Source organism: Hipposideros armiger, unplaced genomic scaffold (assembly GCF_001890085.2).
Source record: "Hipposideros armiger isolate ML-2016 unplaced genomic scaffold, ASM189008v1 scaffold_346, whole genome shotgun sequence".
Taxonomy (NCBI): Eukaryota; Metazoa; Chordata; class Mammalia; order Chiroptera; family Hipposideridae; genus Hipposideros; species Hipposideros armiger.
Window position 1 is genome coordinate 1,101,113 of NW_017731696.1, and position 25,734 is coordinate 1,126,846.

At 38.5% G+C, this 25,734-nt stretch overlaps 1 protein-coding gene across 1 annotated transcript; it reads right to left on the reverse strand.

Annotated features, from left to right (window-relative positions):
• Window positions 1–105: 105 nt before the first annotated feature.
• On the reverse strand, window positions 106–25,268 carry PRMT9 (protein arginine methyltransferase 9). Its single transcript, XM_019661355.1, has 12 exons — window positions 24,283–25,268; window positions 21,833–21,981; window positions 19,006–19,242; window positions 18,324–18,491; window positions 15,322–15,424; window positions 14,308–14,414; window positions 9,594–9,786; window positions 7,907–8,090; window positions 5,498–6,209; window positions 2,141–2,294; window positions 789–911; window positions 106–488 (listed from the first exon to the last, which is right to left on the reverse strand). The coding sequence occupies exons 1-12, from the start codon at window positions 24,469–24,471 to the stop codon at window positions 273–275; spliced, it is 2,535 nt and encodes an 844-aa protein (XP_019516900.1). The 5' UTR covers window positions 24,472–25,268; the 3' UTR covers window positions 106–272.
• Between the last annotated feature and the right edge of the window lie 466 nt (window positions 25,269–25,734).

The following is a 25,734-nucleotide window of genomic DNA, read 5'->3' on the forward strand; positions in this document are numbered from 1 at the left end:
GCACTCTTGAGCGAGCTCTTAACCAACTGAGCCACTCGGCTGGCCCTGACAGCCTTTTTTAAAAAGGAAGTCTGCAGCAAATATTTTTGTAATAATGCTACTCTATAGTATCTTTTAAATACACTTTATTTAGGTCAATTTTTCAAAATACTTGACTTACAAAGAATTAAACTTGACACCCCCACTTTATGATTACAATCCCACTATGCAGACCAGAAAACTTGTGTGCTTGGCTGGCTCCACTTGATACCATTTCATCAGAAAACTGCTCTTCATTGCTTGACTGTGATGCTGACGTTGCTTTTGTGGTGCTGGACGCTGAGCACGAGTTCCTCTCCCATCTCCACCTGGATGGGACTGTCTAAAACTACTGCAGCTTGTTTCCAATGGGAGACATCACTGGAAGTATCCAACCTAATCTCATCATCCAGGAACATGTGATACCAAAAGGGAATGGCAGTCACTCGTCCAGATTTACAAACGTGCACCTAGGAATTAAGAAACCATGAAAATGTCATCAGCATAAACAGACTTGAATATGTAAGTCTTTGTCTTTTTAGTCAATTTTAGGTCCAAATTTCATAAATACATTTAATTACCCAACTAAAATTAGTATCAACCTATGTTACTCAGTAATGTTTACCCAAGCCCACCTTTGGATATGGTTCAGAAAAGAAATAACATTTAAATCTTCAAAGAAAGTGGCTAAAACGATTTTATGTACATAAAGTACTACCTAGTTCAAGATAATTGTTCTGAATATGACTGGAGTAATTAGTTTGCATTACCTTTACTTCTCTGTTAGAGGTGTTCAAATACGGAGTCATTAAATCGAGTCTCAAGAGTTCCACTGGCTTGCTTAAAGGTATACAGGGCAAGGAGGACAGGTCAAGAAACACACGTATAGGTACCTAAAGAAAGTATAAACTTTTCAATTTTACTCAATTCTTGTGGCCAAGGCTCATCAATTGCTTCCTTTATACCTGGCTCAGTATGATACAATGCCTTTTACATCTATTACTTCATCTAACTTAATTCCCACATTAGCCTTAAATGTGGGAACTTTTCATGATTCCAGTTTTAAAGGAAGAATGAACAAACTAAGGTTTAGGCAGGTTAAATCATTTGCTTAAATCACGGTTTCAATTACCTATAGATTGTTCAATTAATATGAAAGCAGATTAAGTTTTCATTTAAGCAAAACAGCTCCAAAATTCTTAAACCAAGAATGTGCTTATGTGTGAAAGATGAATAGGCAAATAATATAACATTAATTATTGAATTCTTTGAGAAAATATGCCAAATTCGACCAAAGAGTGGAATTCGTTTGAAAAATAAAGTTTATTTCCATAGGCAGTGATTCTCAACTTTGGCTTCAAATTAAAATCACCTAGTGAGCTTTTAAGAAGTCCGACTGCTCAGGCCACACCTCAGATTGATCTGGAGTTGGGATCCAGTTATCAGTTGTTCTGAAAGTAGTCATGTGAAGCTTAACCAGGGGAATATGTTATGAGAAATGTGTCATTAGGTGATTTTGTTGTGAGAACATCATAGTGTGTACGTGCACAAACCTAGATGGTTTAGCCCATCTAATTGTACATGCTGTACTTTTATGATTGGCAGCGCAGTAGGTTTACACCACCATCACCACAAACACATGAGTCATGCGTTGCTCTGTAACATTACCATGGCTACGACATCACTAGGCAACAGGAATTTTTCAGCTCCATGACAATCTCATGGGACCACCACTGACATACAGTCCTCTGTTACTGAAACGTCACTATGGGGCACACAGTTAAAAGCTGAGAAGCACTGCTACAAAGTGTCCTATCACTTTAGCCTCCGCGTTTGAAATAAAAAGGAAACTTATTTAAAAAGTGCCCTCCGTCTGAATGAAATATTAGAGAGCAACTGTTCCTGGTAAAACAGAGGACAAAGATACATCACCCTCTCCCTGGCATCCTTGAAGGCGTCCGACTTTCCCTAGGTTGATTTTAATCCATAATAAGTTCCATTGCTCTAGGAAACTGGTTCCCATCCTAATGCAGCTAAATACAATGGGTATAAAACTGCAGGGAGAGACAAGGTAGACTGGCTAACAGCCACCTGCTTGAACTTCTCTCTTCTAGACACTTACCTGAAATTGGTTAATAAAAGGTGCTATATTTAACCCAAGAGTCCGTGCTGTTCCTTGAACAGCATTCTCTTCTAACAGTGTCTGAGATTCCACGAGCAACCCAAACATAAGCACATACTGAGGAAATATCTTGCCTCCAGATTGTAGCAAACACCTAGAGAAGGAAAAATGTTTAAAAAAGCATCTTGATTCCCTACATTTTACAAATACCAGTAACTGAATCATGATGAGTTAGTTACAGACTACATTAGTATGTAGTCTAATGGACTTTCTATGTTACTGGCTGGTAGTTCAGAATGGTAAAACCACTGGAAATAATTTCCCAACAATTCAAACTTAAAGTGACTGCTGATCTATGAAAGAGAAAAAAATAGCCAGCCTGATACGTCTTGAGATGCAGGAAGTCATCAATGTGTAGTAAAACTAGTGGGTGAGAGTCTGATTAGGAAAAGGGTATTTAGAGTCTCAAGGTATTACCCCAACACGTTACTTACTTTATTACAAAGGGAAAAAGAGCAACTTACTGTGGAGCACCATGGTAGGTACAACTTAAACCAACTGATATAAATTAATAATGGAATAAAGCAACACTATGTGCCTCCTAATGTGACAAAACCTCTGAATCTAATAAGAAAACATGAACGTTCCACAAAATAAATGGCCTACACACTGAGACTGTTAATGTCATGAAAGACTGAGGAACTAACTGTTCCAGAAGAAAGGAGACTAAAGAGACATGAAAACTAAATGCAATTGTGATCCTGGACTGGACTCAGAACTAGGAACAAAAACAGCCGTAAAGGGTATTGTCGCAACAAACGGTGAAATCTGAGTAAGATCTGTACATTAGATATCAGTATTGTGTCCATGTCAATTTCTTGATTTTGATAACTACGATGGTTATATAAATGAATGTCCTTGTTCTTAGGACATAACACATTAAGGTATTTAGGGATAAAGGAATATGATATCTGGAATTCATTCTAAAAAGTTCGGAGACAAAATACTAACAATTTGTGAATCCAAGTGTAAGGTATATGTTAAGTTCTTTGTACTAAAACATCTCTGTAAGCCTAAAATTATTTCAAAAAAATTTAAACACTGAGAAAAAAAAAAAAACAAAAAAAACCAAAGTGCTCAAAGAGTATAAGTAAAGGGGTAACAAAACCCTTTCTTCTATAATTATCTTGGGTTCACTTTCTGTTTCCCTGGAAATCCCTTAAAGGTAGAAAGTAGGCTGTGTTTTTAAATGTTACTAGGTAGATTGCATCTGGACTGAGAGCACTATGAACAGACTATAAATGCCGGATGGGAAACCACACTCACCTGGGCCTTCCCTGAGTGTGGTAGAACTTGTAACCAAGTGTTCCTATTGCTGGGTCTTGGAAGCTACGCCCATGGGAGATATTAGTTCTTACATGAAATTTAGGGCTCTTAAGCCAAGGCAGCTCCCACACCCAGCTGAACTATGGGGGATATGAGAGGGGTGGGTGGGACACCTAATGCCATGAAATGAATCAGAGGGAGAGGGCACTTTAAGGTATTTTAAAGGAAATCATTATTTTCATTTGCCACATTTACAATCAGACATTAAATCCCTCAAGTTTACTGAATAGTCCAAGCTGATTTCAACCTGAACTCTTCCAGATTGGTGAGAAAAAAAGCAATAAAGAATATATTACTGAGGCAGCAGGGGAAATTGTAATATAGACTATATAGTAAGTGATATACCGTATTTCCCCATGTATAAGATGCTCCCATGTATAAGACACACCTTAATTTTGGGGCACGAAATTTGGAAAAAAATGTATTATAGTTATTGAACTCAAGTTTTATTCATCATAAAATTCATACAACTCATCACTGTCAAAACTCCCAACCATTAGCTTGTCCTCATCTGTGTCTGATGACGAATCACTGTCTTCATATATTGCCTCTCATGGCCTTCTTCGGCTGTGGCGTTTTCAGTAGGGTTTCTTCTTCCCATAGCCAGTCTCGGATTGTTTTCTCAGTTGGAGGAGGACCAAACTTACATTCAGCAGCACGATTTCCATTCACTTTTGCAAACTGGATCACTTTTAACTTGAATTCGGCACTGTACGAAAATCTTTTCTGAGCCATTTCTGGGCAGAACGTGGCAAAACGTAACCTACCGTAATATACCGGTAACAAGTGCGAAACAATGAACGCAAAGACAACAAGCACAAAAAAGTGGGAAATGCAAGTAAAAAAATCTACAACCACTGTATAAGGCACACCCAGTTTTTAGACCCCCAATTTCTCGAAAAAAAGAGCGTCTTATACATGGGGAAATACGGTAATAGTATTTTATCAATGCTAAGGAGCTGAGTGTGATCATTTAGTTGTGTTATGTAGAGGAAAGCCTATGTTCTAAGGTGAGACATGCTAATTGTTAAAATAAGGGACAAAGTCATGAAGCCAACAGCTAACTACCAAATGATTCAGCAAACAAAACAATTGCCTACAGTTCAATGTTACTATTTTACTTTTTCTGCAGTTTGAAATTTTCAAACTTTTCAAATTAAAAAGTTGATGTAAAAGTTAACAATAAGTCAACAGGCTGTTCTTGAAACAGCTCTCCCTAAAGACTAGCTAATGGGAAGTCAATCATAACCAGGCCATTTGATGAGCACAGACCAGCAGGGAGAGTCAGAGACGATTTGTACGTGCAGTGCATCAGGCTGATCGAGACAAGTCAGGCTCCTAACCAGAATAATCGCTCTTCACTCAATGTAAGCGCATGACCATTTAAGTCGTAATAAATCTTATGTACAGAGAAGTGTACAAACGGACTCCACCCTGACCCTGATGCTTTACTCATTTTTGTTATTCCTTTCCTATTAACTTTTTAGCAAAGTCTGGTGGACACTGAATCTCCACAAGTGGTAAAATTACATACCTCTTAATAAAATTACACAGCTCTTCACCAAATTCCTACCTTTGTCTTTACCAAACCAGATAAAAATTTAACCCCAAACAGCCACAAGAAGGTACCATCCTATGAAGTTAGCAAGCCGAAATTTTATTTTTCCCTTATTTACCCTCAATGACTTCTTCTGTATTCTGATAGATCTCTACTCAATTTCCTCTATTATATATACGGGCAGCTCAATCCCAAAGCAGGCTCTCTTCACACCTACAGTACCGGGGATTCTTTAGGGGGAAAAATCAGTAATGACATGCACACAAAGAAAAAGATATGAAGTTACAGGCCCTGAAAATAAATACTTGAGGAACATACAAGGTTGTGACTCACTGGTAGTTATGCCATTAAAGAAACAAAAGAATTTATATGAAGCTTGAGCTAAAACACCCAACAGTTGCAGTTTGTTTTACCTGGATATTGCCGCTTTTTCCATTATTTCCTGCTGAATGAGCCCAGATGGCTCAATGACATCCAATATAATTATACTCCACAACTTGTCTGATTTTGGCCTTTGCAACACAGCAGATTCATCTTCCACATGTCTCAACCAAAACTCAAGAGTTTCTTTAGAAAAGTGATTGGCTTCAGCTATGAGGTCCAGAGTGCTGCGATGTTGGTCTTTCTCCACAGAGCTGTAGGGTTTAACCTGCCCAAGGGTGCCAGCAATTATAGGCAGAATGGAGAAGCCTTCAGACACATCTAACACGTAGAAAGGTTCAGAGGCACTCCGTTCGGAATTATTCTGTTCACTTTCATAGCTCATCTCACTATCTTGACTGTCCATGGCCTGACACAGTTTCTCTGGAGTCAGTGAAGACAACACTTTCCTCATGGCCATTTTAAAGCCTTCATGATACGGGATGTTATTAAGCAAAGCGATTTCTGTGGATTCCAACACACACGTCTCGTCCACAGCATCTGGCTTACTGGTCTGAAGGTTAGCCAGGGCACTACAGAGCTCAGCCTCATTTCCTAAGGACAGCCGGTCTTTATTCTTGGTAAAACTTTTCCCAACATCCATTTCATATTCCGAACTGAAGACACTGATACTCTGGATTCTTAAGTAACAATCTTGACAAGACACTTCCATCATCACGTGGTCCCCAGGCTTTATCCAGTAGTCTTCATAAAATAGTGAGATAGAACAAAATAACTGGTGAATGTGAGTGTTTATAAGCCCGATGATCATCACATAAACACATCTGTCCATTACCCCACCCCATTTTAAAAATCACTACAAGGGAGGATTACTTTATATATATATATATATATATATATATATAAATTTATTAGAATTCAGTGAATTAACCTATTCATTTCCTACCAAAAAAACCCTCGGAAAATCCCTCCAACTTTACGGAAAAACTGAGATTTGAAGACTCAATGAACCCATACATGGCTCATTGGAGAGATTCAAGAGCTCCACTACTGGACCCTGACTATCAGTATTTAGTGCTTTGTCTACAGTCACTAGGTACCATTGGGCCCCCAAATTGGAGGCTGGGGGAAAGGCTGCAGGGAACTGTCATTCTTCTTTGGTAATGAAGCCAACAATAGCAGAGAGATGAAATTCAGGGATCAACACCAAACCTCACTTTAGCTTAAAGGGACATTCTTTAAGAGAAATTTCCAAAAGAGCAAAGCAGCATTCAATAGAACCTTATCAGTAATATCTTTTAACTGAAAGTCTTGTAATTTTAGAATTCTGAATATATAAGGAAAGACTAAGTCCTACAATAGACTATCTCATGCTCTTTTCCACTATCTTTTACACTTGCTAATACTTTAAATGTACAATCACAATTCCTTTTTATCAGCCCTAGCACCAGCTGAAAATACAAGTTGCTATTCTTGTGTTTAAACATTTAAAATGTCCTTTCCATAAGAAGGATTAAAAAAAAAAAAAAAAGACCATCTCACTATAAGTTACTATAAGAGACACAGACAGAAAAAGTCACGTATTCAGTGCCGGTCACTATGGTAAGCACTTTACATCCGTTATCTAATAATCCCTCCAGACGTCCTGCGAGGTAGGCAGCAGCAGTTCTTACACATCACGTAACAGAAGTTCTGAGAAACAATCAACGAGGCCAGCGCGGGCGTCAGGAAGCAGCAGAGCCGAGATCTGAATCCAATCTGCCCGACTGACTCCAAAAACACTACACTATCCCGACACTGTACTGATTCCAAGACTTAATAACCTTGCCGAGTTAGATCCTCAATTAGGAGAAACAGAACTAGGCACTTTTTAAAAGGTAGAATTTTTCCATGTAATACAACTGCTGTAATATATATTGAAACCCATCAAATTGCTGGTAAAAAAATTTCTATACAAAAAATTTATCTTTAATATAGAACTTCCCTAGAGAAGCCCATGAACTCTCGTGAACTCTCTAAAGTTGCAAAATTTTGTACTTTTAGAAGTATATGCCTTTTCTCTGACCTGGGGCTCCACAGATGCCATCAGATTCTGTAAATCCTGCACTCAAAGTAATACTTTTCCACTGTGTTCCACAAAAAATGGACTAGCACTTCTCATATCTCCTGGTAACTAGAGCAATCAGCTGAAGAAATTATTTAATCATAGGTATTTTTGAGTGGCATGCAGCAGAGTTGTGTTTTAGTCTCTCTTCTCATCTATTTACTCATATATTAAATATTTAAAACTACTTTTAAAAAAGAAAAAATTCTCAAAGATTTCACCAATCTTCCTTGACTGAAAACTTCATATTCAAAGTAATTTCTCTGACACTGAAGCAGATGTTTAGAGGATAAAGGCAACAAGTTTTAGAAAACAAAAAACTTAGACAAGGTGATACCTGCAAGGTCATGGATGGGGTAGACGGCCTGTTCCCAGCATGTCTCCTCACTAGGACTTGTGGATAAACTGTGCTCATCATCCAGCTGAAGTACAAACCAAACTACAACAGCGTCGAGTGTGCCTTCTTTAATAACAGGAACATTGAGTTTATCAGGCTTTTTAGTTGCAAGACTTTTTAATTCCTGACAAATGTAAAGGGAATGAAAGGATTTTATACACTTAATATGCACATGCCCCAGTATCACATCACTTGCCATTTCTGTAAGTTCTCACTCCTGCCAGCACCCTAAAGCGACTGATATCTTGGCACACCCATAACCATTTAAGGCATGCTGGATGGCAAGCTCTACCTATTACAGTGGAATACCATGCAGCAATTTAAAACGATGAGGCAGATACATATTACTGATGTAGAAAGACGTTCATGAAATATTGTTGAAGTTCATGATAATATTATCAAGAATGAGGGCAGCGATTAGCAACACCAATACAGATTGCTTTGTTTTGTAAAGTGTTTGTGTGTGCAGAAGAATAGAAAAATCTGAAGAGATGCACGTCAAACTGATAACCTGGAAAAAGAAAGGTTTAAACTAAAAAAAGGAAGAAAGGTATTTTTTCCTTTCCTTTCTACTCTTCTGTATTACCTGAAAGTGTTAAATAGGCAGGTATGACTTTCAAAGTTAAAGCCTTAATAAGGTTTTTTTTTAATTATTGTGGCAAAGAAAAAATAAGAAATCTTAAACTAACAGGATAGCTTTGGGGAACTTAGCAGCTATAATGCTCTCCTCTATTGGAATGCTGTATTAGAAAAGAATGCTCCTGAGGCTCAGCCTTAGTAATGCCAAAATGTGCTTCTAGCTCCAGACCTCAAGAAAAACCTAGTAACAATTAATAGGGGGGAGCTTTTATTAAATTACGAAAATCTTATGCCAAAATGACCCTAAGTCTCCTGTCTCCAAGCAGGTTTCATCTAAAAAGCTTAGGTACTTGAACACTGAACCATACTTAAAGATCTCCAGAGAAGGGTTCTATGTAACTTTTCTCGATTTCTTTGGGCACATTTCTTTATACAGCACATCTTCCCACAAACCAGCCACACATGCCTAGATATAAGAAGGTGATCAACTTGGCCTGGTTTGCCCAGGACCGTCCCAGTTTCAAAATTGGAAGTTCCCTGTCTCGGGAACAGCTCTGTGCTGGGCAAACAGAGGTGGCTGGTCACCCTAATAGTCATACAATCTAGAGATTCAGATGACTGTGCGTTTCAAGGGATACTATGAATTGGAAATGGCAGCATGACACAGACAAGTCAGGAACATCTAGGTGAGAACTGCCCCAGCTTTCCCGTGGAGCCTAACTGGGGGGAACGAATGCGAGCAGCAGTTCCCTCGTCTGTAGAGCCCCAGGATGACTGTCACTGTACTGTAACGCGATCGTCAGCGACCTAACAGCACATGCGAAAGCGCCTAGCGCCTTATACATTCCCTGGCAATCTTAGGGATGTTTTTCTTTGTATTTAAAGTGAAAATTTCAGGAAGGAATTCTAGCTACTGTGTAATCATTTTCTTTATATAAAGTAAGTGAAATCCCATGCAAACTCATAAAATAAGACTGTCCCGTGTGTTACTTATTTTCAACAGATGAAGCTGGATTCTTAGAAACAGTAATTGAAATTTTTTTTTTACCTGAAGATTGTTGAAATCTACTGTCATAATTTCAAAGCACTCTGTCAAAGCCAAATATCCTCCTGGAACTCGACTCATCTTTTCAGTTGTATAAGGTTCGATTGTTTCTTCAGTGTCTGAAGAAAAATAAGCTGTGCTCTGAAATTTCACATTTGCTGGCAAACGGACCCCAGCAATGTCCGTAATGCCGACCCTGATGAGAGAGGAAGTAAGGGGGGAGGAAGAAAGACAGGGTTCTTTTTTAGAACCAAGCAGCACCAACGAATATTGAACCTAGCAAAAATAAATATAAAAGTGAAACAAAACTTCACAAAGGTTTCTTAAACACAATTACATACACAACCAATAACTATTAAGGAAAACACAGGATAAATAGGTTTACATTACAATTAAGGACCTCTGCTCATCAAAAGATACCCAGTAAGAAGGTAAAAAGGCAAGTCACTGAATAAGAGAAGACATTTGTTCATACAGCTATTCAACAAAGGCCTCATATCGAAAATATATTTTAAAATTCCTACAAATTAAAAAGAAGAAAAACAAAAATGGACAGAAGACTTAGACACTTCATAAAAGAGTATATCCCAGTGGCCAATAAGCATATGGAAACTTGCTCAGGTTCATCAGTCATCAGGAAAATGAAGTGAAAACCAAACTACACAACCATCAGAATGGGGGAAACAGTCAATACCAAGTGTTGGTGAGAATACAGTCTCATACGCTATTGGCAGGAATATAAATACCACTTCAGAGGACTTGCATAATACCTACTCAAGCTGAGCATATCTACTCCAGATCCACTCTTTTTTTTTTTTTAGCTGAGCCATCCTGCTATCTATTGGCAGCTCAGCGGCTGCTCAGCTCGGGCTGGACTTGAACCGCTGTTGCTCAGAGCTCAAACTCTTGAGCGAGCTCTTAACCAACTGAGCGACTCAGCCGGCCCTCAGATCCACTCTTAATCTAGGAACCTCAAGGGGTTTGCCATTTCCACTTCTGGGAATATGGCCCACAAAAATGCACACACACCATCACCAAAAAAAATGTTCAAGAACGTTTATAGCTGTACTATTACCAGTGCCCCCAAACCTGGATATAACCTAAATGCCCATCAACTGTAGAGCAGACAGATGAATTGGGTGTTCACACAATGGAGTACCATACAGCAAGGAGAATGAACAAACTACACACAAGAACATGGCAGTGTTGGACAAAACAAGCCCCGCACAAAAAAATACCATACAACTCTATCTGTATGAAATTCAAACAGGCAAAATAACCTCTGGTGTTAGAGGCCAGGCTCATGGCTACTCCTGGAGGGGTAGGGCGCTGGTAACTGGCAGGGGTTTCTCCTGAGGACTTCCTGGGGTGGGGGTAATGATCTGAGCACTGGTTACACAGGTCGATCAACTTCCTGAGAGTACATTCAATCATAACTTTATAATTTATGTTAAACTTGCTATAATGCTTGATGCCAATAAAAATTTACATTAAAAAAACACTTCAAGACCACTTTAGCAACACCATTTTGTAAAAGGTAATACTCCAACCTCATCTTATCCCAGAGACTATTAGTCTATCTGCCTTTGCAAGGTTTCAGAAGTTCAGTCTACTTCTAGAAATTATTTCACTATACTCTCAAAAGATGAATCATCAAATGGATTGATTTTTATTAATAATTAATAATCATTGATTTTAATAACTTAATTAAAAGTCACAAGTTACAGAAACAAAAAGGATGTGACAAATAAGTTCCTTTTAATGTCTTATAAAATACATGAATATAGTTACTGTCAAAACTTTCAAAGTATAGTAAAAAGTGAAAAGTCTACCTTCACAGTACTCCTTCGTCCCCATTTTTTCACTGTTAAGTTTGATGTGTATCCTTTCCTAAGTTTTAAGTGTGTAATAATATGTATTTATATTGATCAGACATATACATATTTTCCTCTGTTCTTAACTCTTTATTTAGAAAATGATTTCAAATTTATAGAACAGCTTCCTGGATAGTCTAAAGAACTCTCACATTCTTTAACTAGACTCATCAATTTTTTAAATATTCTGCCGTATTTGCTTTATCATATTCTCTTCTCTCCACATATATTCTTTCTTCTGAACCATTTGAGAGTAGGTTGCATTCATCATGTTCATTTATCCCTTAATAGATACTTCAGTGTTATCTTTATTATAAATGGAGATATTTTCTTAATCACAATAGTTATCAAATTCAGTATTATCTAATCTTCACTCCATATTCTATCATCAAGTGAATCAACGAATCAAAAATATCTGTATTTTATTTTCTCCCTGGTACAGGATCATGATTTCAATTTAGCTGTCCTCTATTTCCTTTCATCTGGAACAATTCCTCGTCCTTGTTTTGTCTCTCATAACATTAACATTTTTGAAGAAGCCAGGCCATTTATTTTACGGAATGGCCCCCAACCTGGGTTTGTCTGAGTTTTCCTCACATTTAGATCCAATTTATACAGTTTGGATTTAATACTACATAGGTGATAGTCTCCTCAAAGTTTCACATTTGGAGGAATCTTAGTGGTGATGTTAATTTTGATCACTTGGCTAAAATGTGTGGTTTCATCCTGTATACTTAACATTTTTCCTTTTGTAATAAGTAACTGCTGAGGAAATACTGTGAAACTATATGAACACCCTGGTCCTCATCGAATTCCTCCCTTTGATAGAGCATCCTTTCATCATGCTTGCCTGCATCTTCCCACGAGGACTGCAAACAGTAATGCTGTGTCATCTGTTAGGTATTTGGAATTAGCATTCTACTGTAAGGAAGAGTTGTCCTTTTATCCGAGCTGATGTATTTTAGTTATTTATTATAAGTAGAGACTCATGGATTCACATTTTAGTCAATGGGTTTTAATCCATAACTGCCCTTATGTATTTTGGTGCTAAATTGTCCCAGATTTGGCCAGTAGGAGACACTTCCAAGCGTACTCCGTGTCCTTTTAACACTCCAACATTTTCTTTGACTCAGGATGTTCTAGGGTCATCTTGACTCTGTCCTGCCCCAGTCCTGGAAGTAGCCATTTCTCCAAGGATGCGTAGTTCCTTTTGGTGATGAATGGCATTTAGAAACCAAGATTTGAGTACTATGTATTGTCAATACTCCTAGTATTATGTACGCTCATTATGCCTTGCGTTTTTCACTAATAGTATATCATCAACTTCCATGTCTGTACATGTATCTTGACTAATTCTTTTGGACATTTGCAAAGTATTACACTGGGTGAATGTTTTATTAATATTTATTAAAATATATTTTTATTAATAAACATTCAGATAGTTTTTTGTTTTAATTTTTCCAACTACAGTGTTACACTAAGCATCCTTTTCACATATCATTGCACACATGTATGAGTATTTATCAGGACAGATTACCAGAAGTGGAAATGCTAGGTCAAGGACATATACATCTTTAGATTTGCTAGATAATGCCAAACTGAGCTATTAAAATGTTGCACTAACAGTGTATAAATTTTCCACACATCTATGAGAAAACAGTGTATATCATTTTTAGTATTTGTTAATATAAACAGTTAAAAAATATTATCCTATTGATGTAATTTCTACTTCTCTAATTAATAGACAACTATATTTATGCTGTTTTAAGTTGCAAACTTTTATCTGTGTCACCTGCCTTTTAACTTTATACTACCTTTCAACAGATGGATTTTTTTTTTCACATTTTTTAAAATATGGTCAATCTTTTATGGCTTCTAGAAACCGTGTATTTTGCTTTGGAAAGCCTTCATCACTTAATGGATTTTTTACACTTAGATATTTAATTCATCTGGAATTAAAAGTAAGGATCTAACTTTTTTTCCCCAAATGAAGCATACTATTTCCATTTACTGAATAATTTATTACCTCTCCACTGCTCTGAAATACCAAACCTGTACCAGATACTAAATCCCTATACATTCAAAGGTCTGTATCTGGATTCCTTATTGTGTTCCACTGATCTATTTTTCTCTTTCTGCATCAATATGTTAGTGCTTTTTATTTCTACTTTTTATATCCAGTAAGGCAAGTTTCAATAGTTTTCTTGGCTAGTCCTAAAATGTTTGCTTGTTCAGATGAGCAGAAGATGCAACTGATTAGGTGCCAAATGGCAATGTTTATGATAATGGTTTCTAAATGTTTCTACCAGATAAAACAATAGCATTCATCTCATTTCTTTCAGCACATTTCTTCCCAGTCCTCAACTCACACTGCTGAGATTTGTAAAAAATAGGTATTGGGCCTCACTTACCCAGACCTACTCAAACAGAATGTATGGCATTTTTATTTTTACAGAAGTTCCTCTGGTGCTTCTGCTGTACAGTCAGACACTCATTTGCTATATAAATGAGTCATATATAATAAATGGTATTTATTATATAGTCATAGAATAAATGGTAGATTTTTTGAAATGGTAGATACTAGTCACTTAATTTCTATTTCACTAGGGAAACAATGTTAGTCGTTTTTCTATAAAATATAAAATATAAAGAGAAACTATTGAGGGCAAGAATTCTAGAAATATGTCAAGAAATCTCAAGAAGTCACAATAAACATCATGAATTTAAAGGTCAGAAAACTACAAGTGCTCATACAAATAAGTAATCATTGACTAGCCTCTGAAGTACAGTCTACTCCTTAAAATTATGACTTTTTTAAATTTACTATGTAAATAATCACTTACCTATGATGTCTCCTTATCTCTGCACATTCTACTGCCATCCCAAAGATAACAGCACTTGCTGGTATAACTTTCCCATAGTGTTCATAATTACCATTTTCACCTTTGGTCTAAAAATATAACAATAATAATTATATTCAGTTACATGTATGCAAAAATATGTATCATGACAAGCTATGAAAATTAATAAGAAAAAACAACAATACGTAAGGATGAACAGGTTAAGGGTTTTTTTCTTTAAAAAGTTTCTTTTCATTGCTATACGTGTGTGTGTGTGTGTGTGTGTGTGTGTGTGTGTGTGTGTGTATATATATACATTTTTTTTTTTAAGCAGTACAAATAGGAAGGGAGGAAGGGGAAGGGGGTAGCTATAAGTCTGTAAGCTTGCATACAGCAAAAGACTACAGGGTATGACTTTGAGAAGTCAAAATCACCATTACCTACTTAAAAAATGAACTGCCCTTTTGTAAGCAGTGAATTCTTACCATATGTTGAAACCTTTTCATTCGTAACATGTATTATATAAACCAAATCTACAATTTGTGGGCCACTTAGAGGATTTCAATGCAAAATATAATTTGGCAATTATATGAGTTAGTCGTGTCAAATCAGTAGCCTGGGTTCAACTCATACCTTAAAACCATGACAAACCAGCTCTCACTACACTCCCTTTTGATAATGTCAAAATCCAAGCAGTGAGTGCTGTGACACCGAAGGTACTTCCCTTTCTCAACCCTACTGAAGAATTCCACGGTCAGTCCCTTCATATGCAACCTCAATTCCTGTGACTTCCCTTCTGGAGTAGCTTTTGCCTGCGTACTCCATCTGGGCATGCAAGTGCACATTACATTATGTTATTACATGGTTTTTGTTGCACGGATTTCTTTCCAACTACACGATATGTACCTTGATGGTGGGATGTATTTCATACTGCTTTGCAAATACGCTAGGGGCTCAATAAATATCTGTTAAAATAACGAATTCTTAATACAATTAAGTGATTTCCAGGCTGCTTACCTTTGGCTGCAAAAGTAAATGCTCCCATGCGTGAACCAAACTCTCCACAATTCCTTCTCCAAATAAACCTGCATCGACAGTTTCGGTTACAACTAGGGATACTCTATAGAATGATTTTTTAAAGATATATGTAAGTGAAAGATCATGCTATTATATGAAGATGTCAGAGCTGAGAGAAGGAAGAGTATATTAGAGACAAAGCTCATAGGGAAACATTTTCTATGCATCTCATTTTGAATATCTACTCTTGAATCTTGAGGAGCTTGACGCTACTGTTCCTCAGGCTCCTCTGTTTTCTGCCGGCAGCTTCCTCCTTGTTGGCGCAGGCGGAGAGCACACCTTCACTTGACCCTGCGCCTACTCGGATTATTCCTTCATCGCCTAAATCCTCAAGAACGGCTCATACCCATTACCTTTACCAGTCCCCCTCCTTAATACTGAGCAATTGGACTTCTATCCCCAACAGTCTATAAAAATACTCTCTATCGTCAATGACTCCCCTATTTATCAAAATGAATCATCTTTCTCAGTTTTCATTTTCCTTAATCTACAAATAACATTCAATGCAGGTGAGAAGCCCTGCCTCTCAAAATCCTTCTCTACCTTTGTTATCCATGTTTGCCTCTTACACATTGATTGCATCTCTTCCGTTACTTCTCTTACTTTACCCACTACGTGTGTTTCCATGAAAGTCTACTCCACAGAGCTCTGATTTTCTGTCCTTTCTTTCTAGGAAATTTCATTCAAAGACACACCAAAATAATCTTTCCCTTCTCTGAACTTATTTAGCACTTACTGCCAGTATCATTCATTTGTGTAGTTAGAACATAAAAAAAAGAAAGAAATCATGACTATTTCTTATCTTCCTATCTAGATTGTAGGTGCATTGAAAACAAAAACAACTTTGGTATCCCCACAGTGCCTAAACCATATATATATATATACACACACACACAAATTTTAAATATTTATGACTGCACACATTTAGTGGAAGGTATCTCAAATCATCTAGTCTAACATCTTAATGTCTCCAGATTTGTTCAAGGTCAAAATAAATTAATAATGGAGTCTGTATTGGAATCAATATATCCTGATTCAAAGCCAGGAGATCCTTTGGCAAGACTATCTGGGAGAAAAATGTGATTAAATTAAGGTAACTCTCGGGCCAGCCGAGTGACTCAGTTAAGAGCTCGCTCAAGAGTGCGAGCTCTAAGCAACAGGGTCATCGGTTTGATTCCCGACCCGAGCTGCGCTGCCAACAGGTGGCAGGATGGCTCAGCAAAAAAAAAAAAAAGGTAACTCTAAGTCATGCAACGGACTGAACTGTGGTGTACCACCAAAATTCATGTTGCAGTCCTAAGCCCCAATATGACTGTATTTGCAGAGAGGGTCTCTAGGTGGTAAGAAAGGTTAAATGAGATCATAAGGGCAAAGCCCTAATCTCAGAGAACTGATGTCCGTATAAAAATGGAAGAGACACCAGGGATGTTTCTCCCTCTCCTCACATGCACAGAGGAAAGGCCATGCGAGGACATGGCAGGAAGGCAGTCATCTGCAAGCCAGGAAGAGAGCTCTCATTAGAAACCAAACCTGCCAGCTCCCTTGATCATGGAAGTCTAGCACAACAACCGTGAGAAAATGTTGTTTAAGCCACCTAGTCTTCATTATTTTGTTACGGTGGCCTGAGTAGAATAAGACAATTCAGGACACTATTTCTATAAAATGGGTATAATATCTGCTTCAACAATCTAATAGGACTTCTTTCTATTTCATGAGAACAAATGTAGAGACTACTGAAAAGCATAAGGATGATGTAAATATAAATGCTATTATACATATGTGAAAGACTTTTTAAAATCATAGTCCAGATGGACAACAGAGTATCAAAAGTCCTGTTTCAATATAACCTGAATTTAAATAAAATGAGAAGACAGACTACCCAAGAGAAGTACTAAAGCAGGTGCTACACAGAGAAAACTCTGTATCTAAAATGATAGCGTTGGGGGCCGGCCGAGTGGCGCAATGGTTAAGAACTGGCTTGGGACGCCAGAGGGCCCCAGTTCGGATCCCACATATGAGGGCCAGTGACACTGCCCTCTACAGCTAAGATGCTGAACAACAGCTCAACCTGGAGCTGGGCTGCTGTGAGTCGCCGGCAATGGCGTAGGCTGCAGCCCCTGCTGCAGTGGGTTGCCATGGGCTACTGTATGTAGCCAGCAGCCAGCGTGAGTGGCCAGCAGCCGCAGTGAGCGGCCGTCCAGAAGCTGGCGATTGATGTGCCTCGCCCGGGAAGAGCGCAATGGTGGTGCCAACTTGGGCCAGTGAAGCTACGTCCTCCACAACTAGACTGAAGAACAAAAAAAACGACAGCAACTTGTCTGTTCCCCTTCCCCCAATTCCCCAGCACTGTTCCCATCCCCCAATTCCCCAATAAAAATCTTTAAAAAAAAATGATAGCGTTGGACCAGATGATTTTGAATCCCTTCTAGCTCTAAAATTCCATTACCCTTGTAACATGGATCAAAGTGAGATACATACTAAAAAGAAAAGACTTAATGAGATAACGTTCAAAGCATTTAAAGGGCCTAAGCCATTGACAGCTGACACAAAGCTTTTATTTCAGCCAAGGATATTAACACAAAATGTGATTATGTCCATCAAGCCTGATCAACTCATGTATCATTTTTAAGTACAGTTTTTAAACACTTATTGACCACATAGGAGGAATTGTCCATTTTTACAACTAGAACACTGAAATTAACAAAGGTAAAGTAACTTGCTAAAAGTCAAGTTTATTTATTAAGTTCCTTGCCACAAATTTTTCTCAAGGTCTTTAAATATTTTTTGTCTCAAATATGACCTTATGAAAATTCATCTTATGCTAAACTATCCTATAGTTTTAGCATTTTTGTTTGGACTAGAAGCTAGAAATGTGAATATCTTACTTTTTAAAAAATAAAATAGCAGATTATAAACACTAAAATTAGTTTACATTATAATACCTTTCAGGAAGGTGTTTTGGAATTTCTATATCAAGCGACTTCATATGTAAGAGTTTGATCCCTGCTTCCATCTGGTTTGCTGCCACGACATCACAGGCAAGTTCATACATGGTCTTGGATAACTCGCAGGCATACACTGAGTGTGCACCAGCTTTTTTAGCAAACATGCTGTAAGGGGAAAAAGTGCTCCATCAGGAAAAACTAATCCACTGTATTTTTTCAAATTTTAGTGGAATTATGATACTTAAACATAAACATGGGGCTTCCCTTTTATTCTTTAACACAACCACTATTCATTCCACATGAAAAAACTAATATTCTTGTTAAGAAACAAATCATACACTATATCATCATGACTTCCATCCTATTAAGAAGACACAGTTGGTATGAAGAATGCTAATCGATTTAAACTAGATTCAACCAGAAGTATTAACTTAAAAAACACTATTAAAATTCATTGTGCAAAATTTCAATAATAACCCCCACTTTTCTTAGTAGTTATGTCCAGTTTTTGATAAAGCAAAAGTTATAGTGAAAAATACAATAGTTGCATGAATAATCTTAACAAGATAAGAAATAAACTGTTTTTAAATTGCACAGTTAAATATTCCATATTTGGTAAAAATTTTTACTTTAAATTAGTAATACATGTATATGTAATTAAAACACAAGTACAACAAACCTTAGTATTCCAGTTCCTGTTCCAATGTCCAAAACACTTTTGGACCCCAAACGAACCGCCTTTTGGATTGCTGCATTATAAATCATATTCCTTTTGGTGTCGTTAAGCATGATAAAGTGCCAGCGTTCCACCAACCAGTTTGCAACACGATAAAAATTCTCCTTTGCGTCACTGAAATCAGGGTTTAGCTTCACTGCTTTACGAAAATACCCAGCTGCTTCATCTCTAAAGCCCATCCTAGAGCCAAAAATGGCAGACAAAATATTTAATTATACGCCATCAATTACAGGGCCTATGTTCATGCCACTCATCTGGCCTGAGATCTCTCACCAGCACCCGAACCCTAACCAACCCGAAGTCCCATCTCCTTCTAATGCCTATGGCTAGTAGGCTCCTCCCTGGTGTGCCTGTATCCTTTGTCACAGCAACTGATCAGGTTGAAGAGTCATCTAGAATCAGCTCAGTGTGCTGCCAGACCAGTTTACAGCAGTTGTGCTTGTTACCATAATTATATATTCTACTTAAATATTACAGAAATGAAATAAATATGACTGCAAAAAGAGAGCCATTGTTTCTAAGGACACTAAGCTAAATGCTTTGGAAAAAATCAACAGCTAGTCACCCAAAAAACTGCTACTGAATTTGATGTGAGCGAATCAACAATAAAAGACAGAGAAAAAAACTATCCAACCACCTATAACAGTGCTTCTCAAACTACCTAGGGTGAAGAGCTCCACACACACACTTTTTAAATATCTAATCATCTGTGAACCAAACATAGGTGTAGTACCCATGGTTAGTATGCAGCTCACACATCAGATTTCAGTAGCACCCAAACTGGTCCATACTCTCTTCAACAAGTCAGTTCCCTGGATCACATGCTTGGATTTACTGCAATGTCAAACTGCTTTTTATATTTCTAAATCAATAATCTGTTGAATCAAAGCCAAACCTGCTCCTAATAATTTTCTAGGTTTGTGCCTCTCTTAGTCTTGATCCTTAATATATCATTCAGTTTTCTTAAATGCCAATGATAATCCAAAAAAATAAATGATCTACTCAGTGAAAGTATATCTCATAATGAAAGACTCAACATGTGTGTCAATATCCACAAACTATAAGAGCATGATTTTTCTTAAAAAAATATAGCTAACATACACCATTATATCAGTTTCAGGTATATGAGTATACCATAGTTTTTCAACATTTATATACCTAGAAAAGTGATCACACTTTTTTTTCTTTTAAAGAAAAAAAGACATTACCTTCTTGATTCATAACTTAAATATATTTTGTTTAAATCTGATGCTGTTGGACTAACACAGGTTGTAAAATTGAGACATTCCAGACACAAATTTTATTTCACAAATAAATGTCAGGAAAGAAGGCTATCTATCATCTCCTGTGGAAATCTTTTTCTCCTAGAACAGTGATTCTCTTGGCAGGGAGTGATACACTGGTTTAATGAGAAAAGTAGGATAGAAGAAAAGCTAATAACCTGGAGAACATAAGTAAACTATATAGCAAAAGCCACATTTACATTGTCACAAATTCTGAACTGCCTCATGTATGAACTAAAAATGTTACATAGTTACATCTCCCAAAAGCAAATTAACACCAAGTATTTTTAGTCTCAATGACTGGTAATTGCTCAGACTAATGTCTTATAACAATAGGTCACCAACAGTTACAATCTGCCAAAAGTGTGTAGCTCTCCAATCTTCTGTCAATTGAGTTTATCCTGAAACATAAGTCTTGTAATGTTGTGATCATCACGTGTATAATCTGGAAATATAAGTAACTCCACTCACATAAACTGAAACTAAAGAAAACTGAAATTGAAATGTAGATTTCTAACTAATTTGAGGTGTTATTTAAAAATCTTTTGAAATGAATTAAATTTCATTTAAATGGAAAGCGGTTGTTAATTGGTAGAGATGGAGTCTGTGTATCAGGATCAGGTCAGCTGTCAGTGTGAACAAAAGACTCAATTGACAATCTGCCTTATTTTCCCAGTTATTATCATATTCTACAACTAGAAACTATCAAATATTTGTCTCTTAAAGGAGTACCCATTTCACCCCCCAGGTCATTCAATTACGACTATTAAGTGGTACATAGTTACATTACTAAGGCTGACCAATAAAAGTTTGATACAGGTATTTCTTATATAGAACTTTTCATACCAAAAATCTGAGGATGACCAAATGAGCAAAGCAATAAACCCAGAGGACAACTGCTGGAACATGTGAAATGATCTTACTCTATAGAGCAGAGCATTCTAATGGCGTTTCCTAAACAAGAATTCTCCCTTTCCTTTATACAAAGGAGTGAAACTAGATTTAGTAAAACAAATCCAAACCAAAAATTTTTGGTTTTTACCTGTTTTCCTAATTATAACCTTTCTATGGAGAATAGACAGAAATTCCAATGGCAAATTTGTGGCAAGTTTCAGAGAACAGATTTATAAGTTCCCTGGCAAGGCACCACAGTAAATTCTCTGCCATCCTTCTATGTCCTCGCCAACAAGGTCTGGATCTCAGCCTAGTGAGGAGTTGGAACTCTTCCTTGATACTCTACCTGAGCCCTAAGTATGGCTGTTATGTAGAATGTGATATAATATTAAAACTGCTCTGTTATTCCATATTCTATCTGTTATTCCTATGTTCTTCTGAGTTCTCTTTATAGCTTACTAGCCAATCCCTCATGACTCTGATTCTGTTATAATTAATAATTCTTTATGTTAAACGTTCCCTGTTCAAATTACTTGACAATTTATCCCTGATCCAGAATACTTCCTACCAAGTAATATGAAATCACTACACACCTGAAGAGATGCTCCCCCATACTATTGCAAATCACTTCATCATCAGGAAATAGTTCCAAGGCTTGCTCATAGCAACCAAGTAAGTCTTGTGTTCTACTGAGAGCATCAAGTTCTTCAGCCCATTTGAAGAGCGTATACTGAAAAGTTTCCTTTACAAAAGAAAAAACAGCAAATGAGTCAATAATAAAAATTATGAAAGAAGATACAACACTGGTTGAAGATTCCACAGAAAATAAAACTTAACTATTATTGAGCAATCACTGTAAATTATTTAACTTGAATAGGCACTGTTTGCTAAACAAATACATAAATGAATAAATTTTAGCACTTTCATGGCAATAACATGCAGAATTAGACAGTTTGACCACTCTCTAAACTCTATTCTTAGCTGCTGTATCACGTTCTCCACCTACTTCTTTTTTGTGGGCTCCTAAGTTTTAGGAGTTTGTCCTTGGCCCTTTTCTCTCATCCATCCCCAGTGCATTAGCCACCAGCTATGGGCTAATGAACGCTACATCTCTAATCAAGACCCTCTCTTCTGAATCTCAGACTCATAAAGACAACTTCCTATCAGTAATCTCAACCAGGATTGTGCCCTCAGCCATCTCCTGAACAATCAGTGTGCAAAGAATAGCAACGAACAGCACAAATCCTGTTCCTAGCTTCACAGAGGCCTCTAGAGGGAATAACATACAATTTTGAAAAAAATTTCGAAACGTTCTAAACTGAGCCCCATCATCTTCCTCTCACACAGGATATAAAGTTAAGGAGCCACCCAAACACAAATCATGAAGTCACTTTATAATGCTACCTTAACTCCAACACAACTGGTTTCAAACCCAGCCAATTCTCTCTCAATACCTTTAACTTTGTCACCTCCTCTCCATCCCCAGTGTTACACCATAACCTGGCCCTTTTAGCCACTTACTGGGCTACAGCAATAGCTGTTCCACTGTCACCCTCATTCCAATTATACCTCCCTCCAGACATTCTCCACACCGCAACACAGTGGAATGAGAGAAGGCTTTAGTACTTCCAAGTTTATCGTGAACACTTTCTACATCATCTTCACATATTTTATACAGAAGAGTTGATACCTGACACTGAATTCTGATGAAGTTTACTACAGAGACAAGAAGAGGGAAGACGATTCCAGGGTGCGAGGGGGCAAAAGGCACAGATTATACGAAATGGATCAGGGAGTCAATTAATAGGTAAGTAGGTTGGTGTGGCTGAAGGGTGGGTATGGGGAGTAGCAGGAAATAAGACTAAAGAGATAGGTCTTTTGCAAAGACCCATGCAAAGAAATATGGACTTTGTTCTGCAGGAAACAGTTAAGTTACTGAACCCTACTGAATGCCAGGCAAGGAAATATGAATTTTATATATTTCTAGTACATATTAAATATTTATAAGACAGGTTTTGTCCCTGTTTTACAAGAGGAAACTAAGGAACAAAGAATAGAGGAAATAGCACTCAGATTGATCCGTTATTCTGCTGCTGCCTACTGTATCTAACATATCACCTCCTTTAAGCCAGCTGGTCCTGAAATTTACCCTAAATTTATGTGAAATGCAAATGTCTAGATGCTACTGATACCTACTGGATGGAGGCCAGGGATGTTGCTAAACACGCTACGTGCACAGAACAGCACTCCACGACAAAAAATTATCCCATTCAAAATGTCAACAGTACTAAGGTTGAGAAATCCTGAATGAAATAAAGCAAAGTAACTTGAGGCTGAAAACTGAATGCTAAATTAAATCATTTCTTGAAATTTAGATTATAAAACAACTTGAAAAATGTACAGCATTTCAACACAATAACTGTAACAAATAATCCGATAATTGAAGCCTAAAGCATCCATCGTCAAACGATTAGGCTAATTTCAAACTTTATTCAACGACAGAAACCCACAACATTTCTTCTACACACAACAGGGACAAGTGCAAAGGCCTGAGGCAGAGACTGGTAGCATTCAATATAAGAGGTGGGAGAAGATCACCTGAGGCTCCATTTGCAATACAGCTTTAGGAATTTGAGTGAGAAGGAAGTTTTTAAATAGAGAAGTGATGTCATCTGACTTTGTTGCGAAAAGCTCACACTGGCTGTGTTGTGATTAAGACTCTAGGAGAAAGCCTGGGTGCATGTCTACTGCAACCGTCTACAGATGATGGAGGCTTGAACCAGGGTAGTAAAGAAGGCGGTGGTGGGAAGTGCTAAGATTCTGGAATATACACTATTGTGAACGCGGAGCAGGAAGGATTTTCAGACGGGCTGGCTGTGGGTGTGAACCAATGAAAGGAGTCAGGGCTGAACTGCACCTATTAACAGCAGCCACCGGCCACCCACCTTAGCCCCTTCCCCCAATTTATTTATGTATACGGTATTTTTTTACAAAAAGAACAGAGGATCTGCAGGCAAGTGAGAGAACGAAGGGCCCTCCTCACCTTCACGCCGTCTTTCAGCTCCGGCTTCAGGCTGAGCACGAGGAGGTAGTGGGCATAGGCGGTGCCGAAGTCCTGGGCGCGCATGCAGTGCTCGGCGCTCTGCAAGGACCGTGACACCAGCTCGTCCCGCCCGGCGGCTCCGGCGCCAATCCTGGCGCCCCGGCGGGGCCTGGGCCGCGAGTTCGGCATGACAGCGTCACCGCCCTAAGCCTGCGCTTGTATAACCAAAAGGAAAAGGCTCTGCTAGCTAGAGAGAGGAAACTGCCTCGATGGCTGCACGTCCACCCACCTAACGACAGCGCGAAACGCGAGGAAGGAGAGTCAGCCCTCTTCCGCGGGGAGGCGAGCCCACCTCGGCCAAGCGGAAGCCCCGCCCCCTTCCGGAACGACGGGCTCCGCAGACCACGACGCACATCCCTGCCCCTGCACGCTCCTACCGACGGCTCACGCTACGCGGACGTCACCGCGCCGGACGTGTACATGTCGTGGTCTGCTCTGGGAGGGGAGGCGCGGGGCAGCCAGTGCGCGTGCGCGCGGACCACCGTCCCTGATGTCGTCTTCTGCTTTCACTGCTCTAACCCCACGCCCCCTCCCCGCCCCGGCTGAAACCAGAGCTTCCTATCCCTCTTCCTTGGCCTTCAGGACCTTGTGACTTCAGCCACAAGACCTCACTCTGCAGACCCAGACAGCACCAAGCTGCACCTGCCTGTAAGGGACGTGGGTGGGTATGAGGAAAGAAGGTCGGGCGTTTGTGGTCATGCTTAAGGCCTTTGGATCGTGATGCAGCAAGTCTCAAAATAGCAAGACAGGAAAGAACCCAGAGATAACAATAGCACGTTAGGTGTGGTGGAGGAAATGGCTGTCACTGGCGTTGTTGTAAATCATCCTTACAAAACCCTGTAAGGTGAACCTTTGGAGCATACTCATCTTCAAGACCGAAAAGGAGACATCCTGAGAAGTTCCTGGCCCAAGATCACACAACCAGATGGTGGCATAGGCGCAAGTTCCCTGTCCGTTCAGTTTTAAAATGAGCTTAGGGTTTATTTCACTGTTGGATGCATGACACTGTTCGGTGTAACATAGAAAATGATTTTCTGCACTCGAGTGTGGCCTGTAAGGGATGGATTCTAAATTCTAGCAGGGGGTGGAAGGACGGGCATAGGAATCACAGCTAAAAAGTCATTTATGTTCCCTGTTTCAAACATATTGATGGTGAATGTTTTACTTCCTAAGAAACCAAAAAACAACAGAACATTTGTGTATCAAACTAACAAACTTTGAGGGCTCCTTCAGTTCTCAAAAGTCCATCATTTGCATGCCTTTTGGCCTTCTCTTTTGATCTGACTGTCTGAACCCCTTCTTCCTCTGAGGACCTACCTATGTAAATCCTAATCCATTCTTCAGGAGTCCAGAACCCTAGATGGTGACCTCGCCTAGTCAGAAAGCTTGTCA